The sequence below is a fragment of the Narcine bancroftii genome, chromosome 4 (genome assembly GCF_036971445.1).
Source record: "Narcine bancroftii isolate sNarBan1 chromosome 4, sNarBan1.hap1, whole genome shotgun sequence".
In the NCBI taxonomy this organism is placed as follows: Eukaryota; Metazoa; Chordata; class Chondrichthyes; order Torpediniformes; family Narcinidae; genus Narcine; species Narcine bancroftii.
The window spans coordinates 56,962,392-56,978,135 of NC_091472.1; the positions used below are offsets into that span (position 1 = coordinate 56,962,392).

Here is a 15,744-nt window from a genome sequence, read left to right on the forward strand (position 1 = left end):
GCAATTTGCTATACACATCAAAAACAGAAAAGAATGTCAGCTCTCTGAAGCATCATACTTTTAAAAACATACATTGGCTAACTTTCCATCTAAGTTTCTGAATTGGAGGCTTTGAAAACCTATGCAACTTATACCAGACAATGACAGGACTCAGGTTTATAGTTTCATCCTTTTAAAGTTAATAAAGCTTGAGAAATTGTGGTTCCGGATTCAATGCCCAAACCATGCCAAATCAGTTGCTCTGAGTCAGTGCAACTTGGAAAGTGGCAATTGGTTTGGTCATCCTGCATATTCTTTCAAAAAAAAGAAAATGTCAATTGAGGACACCTGACTTCGATGCCAAATATATAGCTTGCCAACACTTACCATTCGTCATCCTATTGTTATATTTTGTGATCATCTACAAGTCATTTTATCTTCAAGCATTTCATTTGGGAAGTAAAAGGACAATTCATTAATTTGGCCATTCCTTTTACATTAGAATGGCAGCCATCATTGCAATTATTGATTCTTAAAGCTTTCTCTAATTGAGGTCATGAATGGCTACAGAATTCCCCACCCCCAATCAATCACATGAAAGTCCCACTACACCACCTCCGTGACTCAGTAATTCCTCAGGGTCTTCATATTAGTCGATTGCCCCTATTTCAGGATTTTTACAATGCCATCTCTTGCTTCCCTCCAATTACCATTTTCAGCTAACCATCTCCTGACCATTTGTCTCTCCCCAGCCTGTCCCCCACCTCCAGTCTCTCAGCAGCATACTTCTTACCTATCAACTCCCTTTCACACTGCAAATCCACTAAATAGGCCTGTGAACAACTCGTGTTGAAATACCAGGTGGGCCATTCACACTGGACCATGACATCTTGGGACCGTGTGCCCTTTAACCCAATATTGTGGAGCTAAGGGCGAACCCAACCTCCAGTGGTGACGTCCTGAATGATGTATTAAATACGTGCAATGAAACTGTAAACCCGAGTCCTGTCATTGTCTGGTTCAATTTGGATAGGTTTTCGAAACCAAATCATAAAAGTATGATGCTTTAGAGATGCTTCAAAGCACCAGACACACAATTTATGTAAGTGTGGGGGAAAAATGCATACAACTTAATAATACATATGCGCACAATCTATAAATCTAATGCAGTGGGCTTCAGACTGTTTAAACTGAAGACAACCCTACAGACCAGCTCCCTCACAATCTGGCAGATCTAGTGTCAAATCTAGGTCCCGGAATCTACATCCCTCATGGTGCCTGTTATAGGTTTAGAGATTTCCTCCTTGGCCCTTATCGAGAGGAGCTCCCACACCTTCTGGTCCCTCCAAGTTGGCCACCATTATCAGAACACCAATATTACACACTACCCCTTTTTCCACTGCCATCCTAGTTAAATGGCCATCCATGTGGTTTCCATATAACCATATAACCACTTACAGCACAGAACAGGCCAGTTCGGCCCTACTAGTCCATGACGTAACAAATCCCCACCCACCTAGTCCCACTGACTAGCACCCGGTCCATACCCCTCCAGTCCTCTCCTATCCATGTAACTATCCAGTCTTTCCTTAAATGTAACCAATGATCCCGCCACGACCACGTCTGTCGGAAGCTCATTCCACATCCCTACCACCCTTATAATTTTCCCCCTTCAATCTTAAACCATGCCCTCTAGTTTGAATCTCCCCCACTCTTAATTGAAAAAGTCTATCCACGTTTACTGTCTGTCCCTTTTAAAAACATAAACACCTCTATCAAGTCCCCTCTTAATCTTCTACGCTCCAGAGAAAAAAGCCCCAGTCTGCACAACCTTTCCCTGTAACTCAAACCTTGAAATCCTGTCAACATTCTCGTGAACCTTCTCTGCACTCTCTCTATTTTGTTTATATCTTTCCTATAATTTGCTGACCAAAACTGTACACAGTACTCCAAATTTGGCCTCACCAATGCCTTGTACAATTTCACCATAACCTCCCTACTCTTGAATTCAATACTCCGATTTATGAAGGCCAACATTCCAAATGCCTTCTTCACCACACCATCTACCTGAGTATCAGCCTTGAGGGTACTATTTACCACAACTCCTAAATCCCTTTGTTGCTCTGCACAGCTCAATAGCCTACCATTTAATGCATATGACCTATTTAGATTTGCCTTTCCAAAATGTAACACCTCACACTTATCTGTATTAAATTCCATCAGCCATTTCTCAGCCCACACCTCCAGCCTACCTAAATCACCTTTTAATCTACGGTAATCTTCCTCACTGTCCACAACACCACCAATCTTTGTATCATCCGCTAACTTGCTTATCCAATTCTCCACCCCTACTTCCAGATCGTTAATATATATTACAAACAATAGTGGACAGAGGACCGATCCCTGAGGAACTCCACTAGTCACCGGCCTCCAATTGGACAAAGAATTTTCTACCACTACTCTCTGATACCTCCCATCCAACCATTGCTGAATCCATTTCACTACCACCTCATTTATATCTAATGCCTCCATCTTTTTTCCTAACCTCCTGTGGGGAACTTTGTCAAAAGCTTTACTAAAGTCTAAATAGACAACATCTACAGCTTTCCCTTCATCAACCTTTTTTGTAAACCCCTCGAAAATCTCAATCAGGTTTGTCAAGCATGATCTACCCCTGACAAAACCATGCTGATTACTCCCTAGCAATCCCTGTACCTCCAAATATTTGTAAATACCATCCCTCAGAACACTTTCCATCAACTTGCCCACTACAGACGTCAGACTCACGGGCCTATAATTCCCAGGTTTACACTTAGACACTTTCTTAAACAGCGGAACCACATGCGCCACCCTCCAATCCTTTCGCACTACCCCCTAAATATCTCTGTTAATGGCCCCACTATCTGTCCACTAGCCTCCCTGAGTGTCCTTGGGAATATTTTGTCTGGTCCCGGAGATTTATCCACCTTTATCTTTTTCAACACAGCCATCACTACCTCCTCGGTTATCCTTATATGCTTCATGACCTCCCCACTATTTTTCTTTACCTCAACTGGTTCAATATTTTTTTCCCTAGTGAATACCGAGGCAAAGAAATCATTCAAAATTTACCCCATTTCCTTTGACCTCACTCAGCCTACCCTCACTATCTACAAGGGGTCCAATTTTATCCCTCACTAATCTTTTACTTCTAATGTACTTATAGAAACCCTTTGGATTTATTTTTACTCTGTCTGCCAAAGCCTCTTCATGCCTTTTTTTTTGGCCTTTCTAATTTCTTTCTTAAGATTCCTTCTACACTCCTTGTAGTCCTCCTTCAAATTGTCAGCTCCCTGTTCTTTATACCTCTTGTACACCTCCCTTTTTCTCCTTACCAAATTTCTAATATTCCTCGAAAACCAAGCCTCCCTATGACTTCCAGCCTTTCCTTTGATCCTCACTGGGACATAACTATTCTGTACCCTCAAAATTTCTTTTTGAATATCCTCCATTTTTCATTTACACCCTCACCTGAAAATATCCTGTCCCACTCAATACTCCCCAAATCCCTTCTTATTCCTTCAAAATTTGCTCTTCTCCAATCCCGAACCTCAACTTTAGGCCCCTCCTTGCTCTTCCCTAAAACTACCTTAAAACTAACAGAATTATGATCACTAGACCCAATTGGATCTCCAACATTAACGTCTGATACCTGACCTAGCTCGTTCCCTAACAGGAGATCAAGTATTACACTGTCCCGAGTCGGTTCTTCTACTAATTGATTCAGAAAACAATCTTGAACACATTTAACGAACTCTAGCCCATCCAGCCCTCTAACTGTATGGGTATCCCAATCAATGTGAGGGAAGTTAAAATCTCCCATGATCACTACCTTATGATTCTCACACATATACGTCATCTCTCTACACCATTTGGTGGTCTGTAATACCACCCTCATGCCTCCTTCACCCCTCAATTCCACCCAAACAGCCTCACTGGATGATCCCTCCAGACCATCTTGCCACCTCACGGAAGTAATGTCCTCCCAAAACAAGCAGAGCAACTCCTCCTCCTTTTTTACCCCCTGATCTATCACATCTAAAACAAATGTATCCTGGAATGTTAAGTTGCCAGTCCTGCCCCTCTTGTAGCCAGGTCTCACTAATTGCCACAATATCATGACCCCAAGTCTATGCTCTAAGCTCATCTACCTTGTTCACTATACTTCTTGCATTAAAATATATGCATTTCAGAGAATGATCCTCACACACATTCTCTTTTCTACCTTTTACCCTAATCTCCATCCTACCTTTGTAATCGTTTTTATTCTTATCTAGGTGGCTATGCTCCCTTGACACTGCTCTCACACTCTGTTCCCCATCCCCCTGCCAAACTAGTTTAAACCTTCCCCCACAGCTCTAGCAAATCTGCTTGCCAGCACATTGATCCCCCTCCAGTTCAAGTGGAGTCCGTCCCTTTTGTACAGGTCCGACCTTCCCCAGAAGAGATCCTAATGATCCAGAAATCTTATCCCTTGCCCCCTGCACCATCTCTTTAGCCACGCATTCATCCTCCACATCCTCCTATTTCTACCCTCACTAGCGCATGGCACCGGCAGCAATCCAGAGATTACTACCTTGGAGGTCCTGTTTTTTAACTTCCTATCCAATTCCATATAATCCTGTTTCAGGACCTCATCCCCACTTCTAGCTAAGTCATTGGTCCCCACATGGACCACGACTTCTGGCTGTTCTCCTTCCCCTTGCAGAATGCTATGTACTCGATCAGAGATATCCCTGACCCTGGCACCAGGGAGGCAACATACCAACCTGGATCCCCGATCTCGTCCCCCAAACCTTCTATCTGTCCCTCTGACTAACGAGTCCCCAACTACAAGTATCCTGTTCTTATCCCTCCTTCCCTTCTGAACCTCAGGGGCAACCCCCGTGCCAGAGACCTGACCCCAACGACTCGTCCTGATAGGCTGTTTCCCCCAGCAGTATCCAATGCAGAATACATATTGCTGAGTGGCACTTCCACAGGGGTACTCTGCACTGGCACTCTCCCTCCTTTCCTCACAGTCACCCAATTCCCTGACTCCTGTCTTCTAGGGGTGACTGTCTCCCTGTAACTCCTCTCTATCACTGCCTCTGCTTCCCTTATGATCCTCAGTTCATCCAACTGCAGCTCAAGCTCCTCAACACGGTCACTCATTATATGGAATTGGATGCACCTTTTGCATCTGGGTCACCTTTAACCAGGACACTGACTGCTTTTCCACTGAACACAACTCATCCCTGGGGATTGGAGAGTCTACCTTCGAATGGAATGGATGGAAGTTGTCCTTTTTCCCACTGATCTAATCAGCACGCTGACGCCGGAAATACGAGTCGGGGTAGAGGCTGTCAATACCCGGCATGCTGATTTTTTTCCTTTTCCACTGGACCCTTAACCAGGTAATTCCCCATTAATTCCTGGGACAAGGTGCCAGTGGAAAAGGACAACTAACACCTACACTAAAAAAAACTTCAAAAACAGAACATTAGCCTTAACTACACTGAAACACTAACCTTCCCTCCAAACAACCTGGCCAGACTGATGCACGCACACAGGCAATAACATCATTAATGCTACCCAGCATAGTGGGTGGCCCATTTACATTGGAGGCCAGTCAAAACGGCTTGGCTCTAATGCAACCTCCTGGGTTGTATCAGTCCCTGTTTGATTTGTACTCCCACCTACTGGTTCAGAGGGTTCAGAGTGGCATGTGAACCGTTAAATTCCCAGGTTCAACTGGCAGTGTGAAAGGGGCTCTTGATAACCTTCTCCAAGCACTGCCTAATGAACCCTAGAACTGCAAATATTTAATGTGCAACATGAACAAAAAGATAAAAAACAGAAACTAAGCTCAATATTCACACATTAGCAATCAAGTTTATCTTTAGTCAGAGCCATTGAAACGAGCCATGCAACTGAGTAATGTTAACAATGATTCTATCAAGCTCTGAACTCCATGTTGCAAGTCAAAGAAAATCAGCTTGAGGACAATGCCTCTGGATTCCACATAAAAATTACATTACTGAGTTATGTTACTTTATAATATAACTTATATTACACCCGTTTGTACACAAGTCACAAAATTAAACAAGTTCAATGATATTGCTTAGACCTGCACTTGACATTACAAGCAGCACATGTGAATCTTTCCCTTTGGATTTTCGGTCAATAAAATTGCACTATTTATTTGCAAAATCAAAACCAGCATGCATTATCCTTGAGGTTCTGGGGGAGGTATTCCATGTTGTTGGGTAGGAGTTCTAGTATCAAGACAGCAAAAATGGGGGACCAACAGAACATTTCCAGGTCACAGTGGCTGTGGTGCATCTTGAAGGGACCTTCATATGGTGATGCCCCTCTTCTTAGTGGCAAACATCACATTTTGGGCAAGGGAGTAAAACATGAAAGTCTGCAGCGGTCACACGGTGGTTGAAGTAAAGTACACAATGCTGGAGATATTTAGCAGGTCAAATAATCTCCTTAATATAGCAAATATTCATTAACTGACATTTCAGGTTTGAACTCTTCATCAAGGTATGGAAAAATGTCTGCAGGAACCTGATAAAATGAGGGGTGGGTGAGAGAGAGAGAAGACGGCATGGGGAGGAGCATAGTTAGAAAGGCAGGAGGTAATAGGTGGAGAAGGGAGGGCACAACAGCAAGCAGGGGGAGGAGGGAAGGCTAGGTGAATACAGTGGGGGGGGGGGGGGGAAGAATCAGGAGGGCAGTTTAGCAGAAACCAGAAAAGTTGATGTTAATGCCATCCAGCTGGAGAGTGCCCAGACAGAAAATGTGTTGTTCCTCCAATTTACAGGTGGTCTTGGTGGGATAGTACATGAGGCCATGGACCGATATGCAAGTATGGGAGTGGGGACACAGAACTGAAATGGTTGGCCAGGAGGAGGTCCCTGTCACTGGTGCAAACAGAATGAAGGTACTCAGCGAAGCAATCTCCCAAGTCTGCACCCAGTCTCTCTGATGAGGAGATCCCACTTCCGTCCATCCTTCCACCCCCTAGCTTGCTGCTGTGCCCTCCCTCCCTTCACCTATTACCTCCTGCCTCTGTGACCATGCCGTCCCCCCCTTACCTTTTTATTTGGGCACCTGCTGACATTTTCCCAAACCTTGATGAACGGCTCAAGCCTGAAAGGTCAGTTATGTATCTTCATCTTTGCTACATAAAATACACTGTTTGATCAAATTTTTGGTGGTGCTTCCAGAGGTAGCCTGGACAGGAAACCACAGCTTATTTAGTTATTCTGGAATTTTTTGGGAAATAATTAGGAAAAGTTCCCTCATTAGGGACATTTGATCATGTTAATGCTGTTGGTCAGTTGACACTGAGTTGGAAATGGTTGTTGTCTAACACTATTACAGGAATATTTTACTTGCTATTTATCAACCCATGCTTGAGCATTGATCACGAGATCAAAGCAAATGGAGGTCTGAACAACATCAGCAAACGTACTCACTTTGTGGATCATGGAAGCAACAGATACCTCCACAAAAGGTTATGACAAAGTGTAAATAGGTGATCTCCCAACATCCTTGCTCATATTTATATGAGTTCACCCAAGTGCTGATTCAACATAAAGCAACCTTTTTATTTTGGCTATGGCCCCCTTAGGACTCTTCTCAAAGTTTATGGGCCCCCTTCCCGTGAAGCAGTCAAGTTTAATTGGTTTCATCCATACTTCTCTCATAAAACTATGAGACAACATAAAAAATAAAAAAAATACATTGGATGATTTCAGTCCTTTGCCCCCCCCCCCCCGCCCACCCCCTTAAATGTGCTGTGGTGGGAGGGCTCATATAATCCCTCGTGGAGAATGGTTGGGATAAACCCTTTCCTATCATACAATTGGCTTCAAAAAAAAAGTGCATGGTTAAACCTCTCCACATTGCATAGCTACAAAAGGCAATTATAATACATGCGGGTAGCATTGTGGTTTCTGAAGGACGTGATTTCATTTTTAACTGCGCACTATGTACTGGCTTTAAATGACGACTAAGGTTACAATGAAGGCTACTACTACAAAAGGATGTGAAAGCAGGAACTGCTTTAAATGACGACTAAGGTTACAATGAAGGCTACTACTACAAAAGGATGTGAAAGCAGGAACTGAAGCAAAACACTAAACAAGGATGTTAGCAACAAAGTGTCATCAAACTGCTAATAGAGCGTTGGGAACAAAAACCAAAATTGAAAATTTCCAAGAAAAAAGGCATTTCATTATTTCATTGTCAATTCTTAAAGATAATGGATGACTTCTCCCTGGGATAAAATAGCAAGGCAAAACGGGAAGTTGTGGCCAGTTTCAGAGTACAAAGGAATTGCAATTTATCCAAGTCTAAGTATCATTTGATATTCACCTGTGCAAACTTTATTTGAAAGGAGCTAAATTTCTGTTGAATTTCATTGCCAGCAATGTTCATATAAACATATGCCAAGCATTCAAATTATAACAAAAGAGTTTTCAGTCTTTCTAAATCAGGCCCAAAAAAGACCTAAAGGCATTGGTGAGGCCAGGTTTGGAGTACTGTGCTCAGTTCTGGTCTCCAAATTATAGAAAGGCTATAGATAAGGTGGAGAGGGTGCAGAGAAGGTTTATAAGGATGTTCCCTGGCTTACAGATTCTGGATTACAGGGAGAGATTGGGACTTTATTCACTGGAACGTAGACAACTGAGAAGGGACTTGACAGAGGTATTTAAAATTATGAAAGGAATAGATAGACTAGACATAGACTCTTTCCCCTGAGGGCAGGGGAGGTTGGAACAAGAGGCCATGAGTTAAGGGTAAGGGGGCAAAACTTTAGGAGAAATATTGGAGGTGGCTTTTTCACTCAGTGAGTGGTGGCAGAATGGAATGATCTTCCGAATGAGATAGTTGTGGCAGGGTCCCTTCTGTCATTGAAGAGAAGGTTGGATGTGTACATGGAGGTGAGGGGGTTGGAGGGTTATGGGCGGAGAGCGAGAGGATCGAGCTAGTGGAGTTGTTCTAGTGAACCGGCGCGGACTCGAAAGGCCGACATGGCCCGTTTCCGCTTCATAAATGGTTATTGGCGGAGAGCGAGAGGATCGAGCTAGTGGAGTTGTTCTAGTGAACCGGTGCGGACTCGAAAGGCCGACATGGCCCGTTTCCGCTTCATAAATGGTTATTGGCGGAGAGCGAGAGGATCGAGCTAGTGGAGTTGTTCTAGTGAACCGGTGCGGACTTGAAAGGCCGACGTGGCCCGTTTCCGCTTCATAAATGGTTATTGGCGGAGAGCGAGAGGGTCGAGCTAGTGGAGTTGTTCTAGTGAACCGGTGCGGACTCGAAAGGCCGACATGGCCCATTTCCGCTTCATAAATGGTTATTGGCGGAGAGCGAGAGGGTCGAGCAAGTGGAGTTGTTCTAGTGAACCGGTGCGGACTCGAAAGGCCGACATGGCCCGTTTCCGCTTCATAAAAGGTTATATGGTTAAATATGGATGGAGTTGGGTTGGGGAAGATCAGTGAAAAACTCAACTTGCTGGCCTTTTGAACACAAGTCTAAATGGCTCACTGAGTTACTAATCGCCAGGGAAAGGAATGAACAAATTATGTCAGCAATATTTTTGAAATACCAGGTTGACGTCACAGTTCACTGTAACTGTTAGCTGCATGTGTATGTTGACTGATATCTCTGAAGACTTCCTCAGGATGTCATTTGTTAGTGTTGATATTATTGACTGACATCTCTGTACACTTCCTCAGGAAGTCATTTGTTAGTGTTGACATTGTGCCTTCAATCAGGTTTGGTACCTAGCCCCAGCAGCTTCACACCAGTCTTCTTTAAATGGTTGCGACACTGTGCTTCAGTAAAGCGGTTTCTTGAGATTGGTCTGAATGCCAAACCCATTCAAAAGTCAGAACCACTTACTCCTTTAACATCAGGACAGAGTCACTGAATCCTATAACATAAAAAACAGGCCCTTTGGCCTATCTTGTCCCTGCTGACCAAGCTATTCCCATATCCCTCTATCCATACACCTGCTAAATGCCTTTCGAACATTATAATTGTCCCAATTTCTACCACGTCCTCTGGCACCTTGTTCCAGATACTCACCACACTCTATTTGAAGATTTCCCTCAAGGTGCTTTTAGATCTTCCTTTCTTTGAAATCTATGCTCTGGGGAAAAAGGCAGTTAACTAATCTATGTCCCTCATGATTTATAAACCTCCATGACATCTCCTTTGATGCTATCACACTCCAGCAAGAACAATCTCAGCCTATCCAACTTCTTCCTGTTCAAGTCTCCCCCGTCATGGCATTATTCACATGAATTTTTTTCTGGACCCTTTTCAGCTCCTATTGATGGGTGACCAAAACTGCACACAATAGTCCAAATGCAGTCTCACCAACATCCTACATAGATGCATCTTGATCTCCCTGCCCATTCTCTGAACAATGAAGGCAAGTGTACCAAATGCCTTAACCACCCTATTTACCTGCATTGCCACATTCTTGGAACTATGTGCCTATATTTCCAAATCTCTGTTCTAAAACATTCCCCAGTACCCAACTATTCATCATTTAAGTCCTGACTTAGTTTAACCAAATTAAATTCCATCTGCTATTCATTGGCCCACTTCCCCAGTTCACCTTGATCCTGTTGAAATTGCAGATAATCTTCTTCACTACCACCAACTTTGGTGTCATCGCAAACATGCTAACTGCATTGTTATCAAGGTTGTTAACATAGATAACAAACAACAGTGGACAGATCACCAATCTCTGTGACATACCACTGGACTAGGCCTCCAATCTGAATAACAACCCTCTACCACCGTTCTCCAATCCTACCATCAAGTTAATTCTCTATCCAATTGGCCTGTTCAGCCTGGACCTCATTTAATTTGACCTGCCAGACTAGTGTATCGTGCTGGATCTTGTCAAAGGACTTGCTGAAATCCATGTCGACAACATCTACCACTCTGCCTTCATCAGATTCCTCAAAAACTAAAGTATATTTACGAGATGCAATTTCCCCACACACAAAGTCATCCTGATTATCCCTGATCAGTCTGTACCTTTCCAAAGGCCCAGTAAATACTATTTCTCAGAATCCCTTCTAGCAACTTAATCATGATTGATGTTAAGCTCGCTGGTACGCAATTCCTTGGCTTATCCTTGCACTTAAATAAAAAAAGTGTATAACATTAACCACTCTTTGGTCTTCCTGCACCTTACCATGGTCAAAGATGATACAAACATCCCTACCAGGGATCCTCCCATTTCTTCCCCAGCTTCTCATTACATTCTAGGACACACCCCATAAGGCTCCAGGAATTTATCCACCATAATGTGTTTCAAGACCTCCAGAACAACTGCATTCTCTTCAGGACATTGCTACTTACTCAGAGCAAATCCAATTTTACCAATTCGACCAAGCTAATTTTTTTCTCTTTTGGTTTACTTGGTTCAAATACCTTAGAATCACCACAAATGCTTCTGTTATGTTGTAATTACCTTCATTTCTAGTGATAAACCAGCTTGCTTTAAATGTAGTTTGTCATTGAATTTGCTTCATAATTCTTCTGTGGCATATCTTTCCATAAAAAAAACACTTGCTATATTCCATACCTTCCTTCAATTCTCCACAAAACCTTAACTGTCACAATTCCAATAACATGACTTGATGATATCCTTTCTTCAAATTATTTCCATTTCTGCACCACTTCTGCAAACATTATAATTAAAAATGCACTTCCTAATTCTACCATGACCAAAGGAAAGCTTCTCTTGTACCGGTTCCCTAAAATCACTCAGTACACCACCAAGTTTATCCTCCATTACTAATTCTTAAATTTGTTACCTCTTTGCTCAAGTGTGTTTCTACAATTCAATGCGAGTAAACTCAGCTCCATTGCCTTTATTATTGTGTGATTAGGACACTTCTTCATATTCATCTGCCTTTCATTGTAATATTCTCAACCCCCCCACCCCAAAAATACATCTTGTTTTTAACAATTAAGTAACTGAACACCTGCTGAAACCGTGTCTTAGAGACATGCAAAGAGGCAACACCACGGTGATGCTTGAACATTCAGCTATGAATAGTGTTGGTGAACCTAAAACTAGAGAAGAGTGAAGACAGAGGCAACGAGGCTTTGTGCAGTTGGGGAAAATAGGCTGCAGAGTTTTTGGCAAACGGAACTCATTGGATGGAAGATTATGACCAGGACACCAAGAGAGTAGTTAAGTTTGGGGTGATCTAAAGCTCAGTGGAGGTGTTATGATCAGTCATAACTAACAGTGTTAGTTGGAGAAGGCGCATTCTGCCGTTATCAGCAAGTGGTGTTTTTTTTATACCTCAGGATACGTACTTAGTAAATTATCATACCATGACATTGTCCAATGAATAAACTGTTGCTATCCTTCTCTGTTAGTCTGCTCTACATCATTCTTGTTAGTGCCAAGCTTATCTTGAGTGTACAAGGTCACATCTGCATTCTGTTACTCCTTAGTACTGGGTGACTCCTTCTCCGGTCCCATCTCATGATGTTTTTACCTTACAGTCAATCAGCATTTAGGCTAAAGTAATGCCCTGATGGCAGAAGAGACCAACCTCTATGAAAATATTAGTTCTACTCATTATCACAAAAATCCACATTTTGAAAAAGTATTTAGATTATTCATAACAACCTAGTCAGAGTTAGGCAGCATGAAATAGGCCCTAAACCCAAAAATAGAAAATGATATCATTTCAGATTTTCATGGAAGTTTAAATACAGCTGGACTTTCTTACATGACTAGTTCAACACACTTTGCCTCACAAGATTGGCTGCTGTGCTCTAGTTAACACAATGCACAATGCTATAAATCAGCAAGGTCCTAAATTGCACACAAAGTTGTCCATTTCAGCTCATACCACAAGCCACGTAGTGTTGTTTGCAAGTACCCAATGTAGTTGCCAGTTAATCAACTGGACAACACAAACTCAACAATACCTTCTTTATTCAAAAGGCATGGTGCCTGGCAAGGTAGCTGGAAGCTTGACATGTTCATAAATGACTTAAAATAGCCACTTGTAACACAGGAGTGGTTTCATTACTGCTAACCCAAAACAAAGGAAGAGAATCCATCAGGTTGGAAATTTCAACAGTGCTCAACTTCCACTTTCACATGGGGCTGTCCAATTTCAACTACTTTGGAAAACTCAAGGGTTTAATTTTTTTTTTTGCAGGCTTTCATATACAAATCAAAGATCTAGCCCTCAGCAAGAAACTAGGCAAAATACAAGTTCCTCAACATTATCAGTTCTCTTTGTTGCCCCAACAATAATATGATTGCTACATCAAAAAGAAATAGGAAAAAAAGTTTTGAATCATTTTAAAAATGATTCTTCCAACCAATAGAAATGGAGACATTCACCCATCAGTTCAAATTGAAACCCTGGTCTAAGAAACAAAAAGATCCATAGCATGAAAATAAAAACAATGTTTATGACTGATCAACTGTTTAATCAAGCAAGGAAAATAAGAATTTCTTGTCCACTAAAGAAATAAATAAGTTCACAGTTGTGAAGATCAAACAGCTGGTGTACACACGTAAGTACTTGCACACACACACACTACTTTACGGCAATTTTGGGTAGATATTTTTGTTTGGAAAGCAGGATGCACCTCTCTAATCTGTCACACTAAGCTGACAATTCTAGAAGGTGTCACTGTGCTCAACAAGGATCCATTTGGGAACAAAATACAATGGGAAATCTTCACTTTTTTTTGCTACACCCAAGGCTAACACTGTTACTGATGGTCAGTCTGGAGATGAGGAAAAATTGATTCAGGCATGTTGCACTTTTAAACAGACAGTGAGTAACGGGAGCTGGAGGGTGCAGAGATGCTCCGGTACAGTGGAGGAGGTAACCAGAGGTGTTCAAAAAAAAAAAAAAAAAAATTTCCCTTAAAAATATCCAATCCCCTCACATTAGGGCCTGGCTAGCCAAAAAAAATGTGCACCTTTTTTTTCTCCCACACTTTATAAACCGCCAACCTCTTTCCTTGGAGCAAAATGAATGCCCAACCTCATTCTCCTTTCCCATTTCTTAAAACGTAGCTAGTTGGGACTTTTGCTACTTTAATATTTCACTTGACTTTATTTTGAAAGGAGATTTAAATTACATCCAGCACTTCTGGCCAAGTTACCCTTTGCAAAGTTGTTGAATCATGAATCTCATCTCCTCTTCTCCACTGAAACACAACTATACAAAGAAGAGACAAACAATTCTTGAAAGATTGCCTTAGAGATTGGAAGTAATGCCATCCAACAGTCAGAGGAAGTCTGCCCATCAAATGACTCATCTTCAGTTTGACACTGACCTGCACTGTTTGCATTACCGATTGCTCCATTTTCATGCTGTGCAGACAGGGTTTGCAAGATCACTTCAGTCGCTCCCTGTCGGGGTAGAGTTACGTGTTTTAGATATGGCAGGTTGTTCTTCTTTGCAAATAACTGGCTAGTTTCTCGCCTCTTTCTCAGGAAACCTCCTTCAGGAAACAATACAATCCATTTCCGCCCCCGGCTCCTGTAGTATTTTTCTAAGTGCTGTCGAAGAAGAATCAGCTGCTTGTCACGATGAGCTTTACCCTAGAAATTAAAATCATTTGTAGATCAAAGTCAATGGATGCTGGTATCTCATTACATGAAGAATTTGTCAGACTAAAAAACTTCAACATTACTTACTACAGTATCAGCCTAAAGTATACATACGAACAAGATAGCAGTAGAGACATGGTTTACTGGGCTATTGGAATCAGCTTTATTGAATGAACTTCAAAACTCTACAGTCAAATATGCCTTAAATCATTCCAATAATTTCACCACAAGCACAAAGTTGCAATCTGCATTGACAATGTTAAAATCAAGAACTTCTCAACACCAAGTTCAAATTTCTGTGAGAGCTCAACAGGTCAAGCAGCATCTGCAGAGCAAAAAGCTGCAAGTCAGCATTTCAGGTTGGGTCCCTGCAAAAGTAAAGATGCAGGGTATTGACCAAAAATATTTACACTTTGGCTTCCATGGATGCCATTTGACCTGCTGAGCTCTTTCTGTGTTTGTTTTCACTCCAATTTTCAGCATCTGTAGTCTCTTTTAAAAGGCCCTTTTATAGAGTGAAAAAAATGTGACCATAAAGGCGAGATTCACCGCCCTTGCATCTCAAAACTTACCATCATAAATGCGCCATGAGCGACTCCAAGGCACCGACTCCCATCCCTCTTCAATCTTGTGTCAGGGGCAGAATAGAGTGCTCCACCAATCATCCTAAATGAACTGTCACTGCAAGTGGCAGGCTCGGTCGGGCTGATGATGTCATGATGATGCCATCAGCCCGCGACCCAGGACCCACCACCAGGGCTCCCACGGTGATTGGTGCTGGGATAAAGGGATCCCTCCTGCCACCTGGAAATATCCTCTTCTCATTCCTCCTCTGCCCCTCGCTCCTTCACCAAGGCCATTGAGACCGAGGAGTAGAAGGGCAGTGAGGAGCTGGAGACAGAGCGGGGACAAGGAAAATTGGAGCCCGTTGAGCTGCCGGGCCAGAGAGTGAAGGGACCCGGGTACTGAGCTCCAAGGCCCGGGAGGAAGGAGGACGGATGCTGAGGAGTGGAGATGGAGAAGCAGAGCCGGGGAGTCTGATGGATGCAAGAGGGAGCAAAGAGCCGGAGGGTCAGCGCTGGGCAGAAGAACTGGAAGAATGA

General features: G+C 42.6%; 1 protein-coding gene across 4 annotated transcripts in view; it reads right to left on the reverse strand.

The window, feature by feature from the left end:
* The window catches only part of lpgat1 (lysophosphatidylglycerol acyltransferase 1), a 101,181-nt gene that overhangs the window by 56,475 nt on the left and 28,962 nt on the right, over positions 1-15,744 (reverse strand). For all 4 annotated transcript variants that reach the window (XR_011355727.1, XM_069931350.1, XM_069931351.1 and 1 more), the window contains one exon: positions 14,365-14,632. Coding sequence is in view for 3 of the 4 variants with exons in the window: in XM_069931350.1 (XP_069787451.1) it covers positions 14,365-14,632 (268 nt within the window). In the remaining variant the exon portion in view is untranslated. The remainder of the gene's footprint in view (positions 1-14,364; positions 14,633-15,744) is intronic.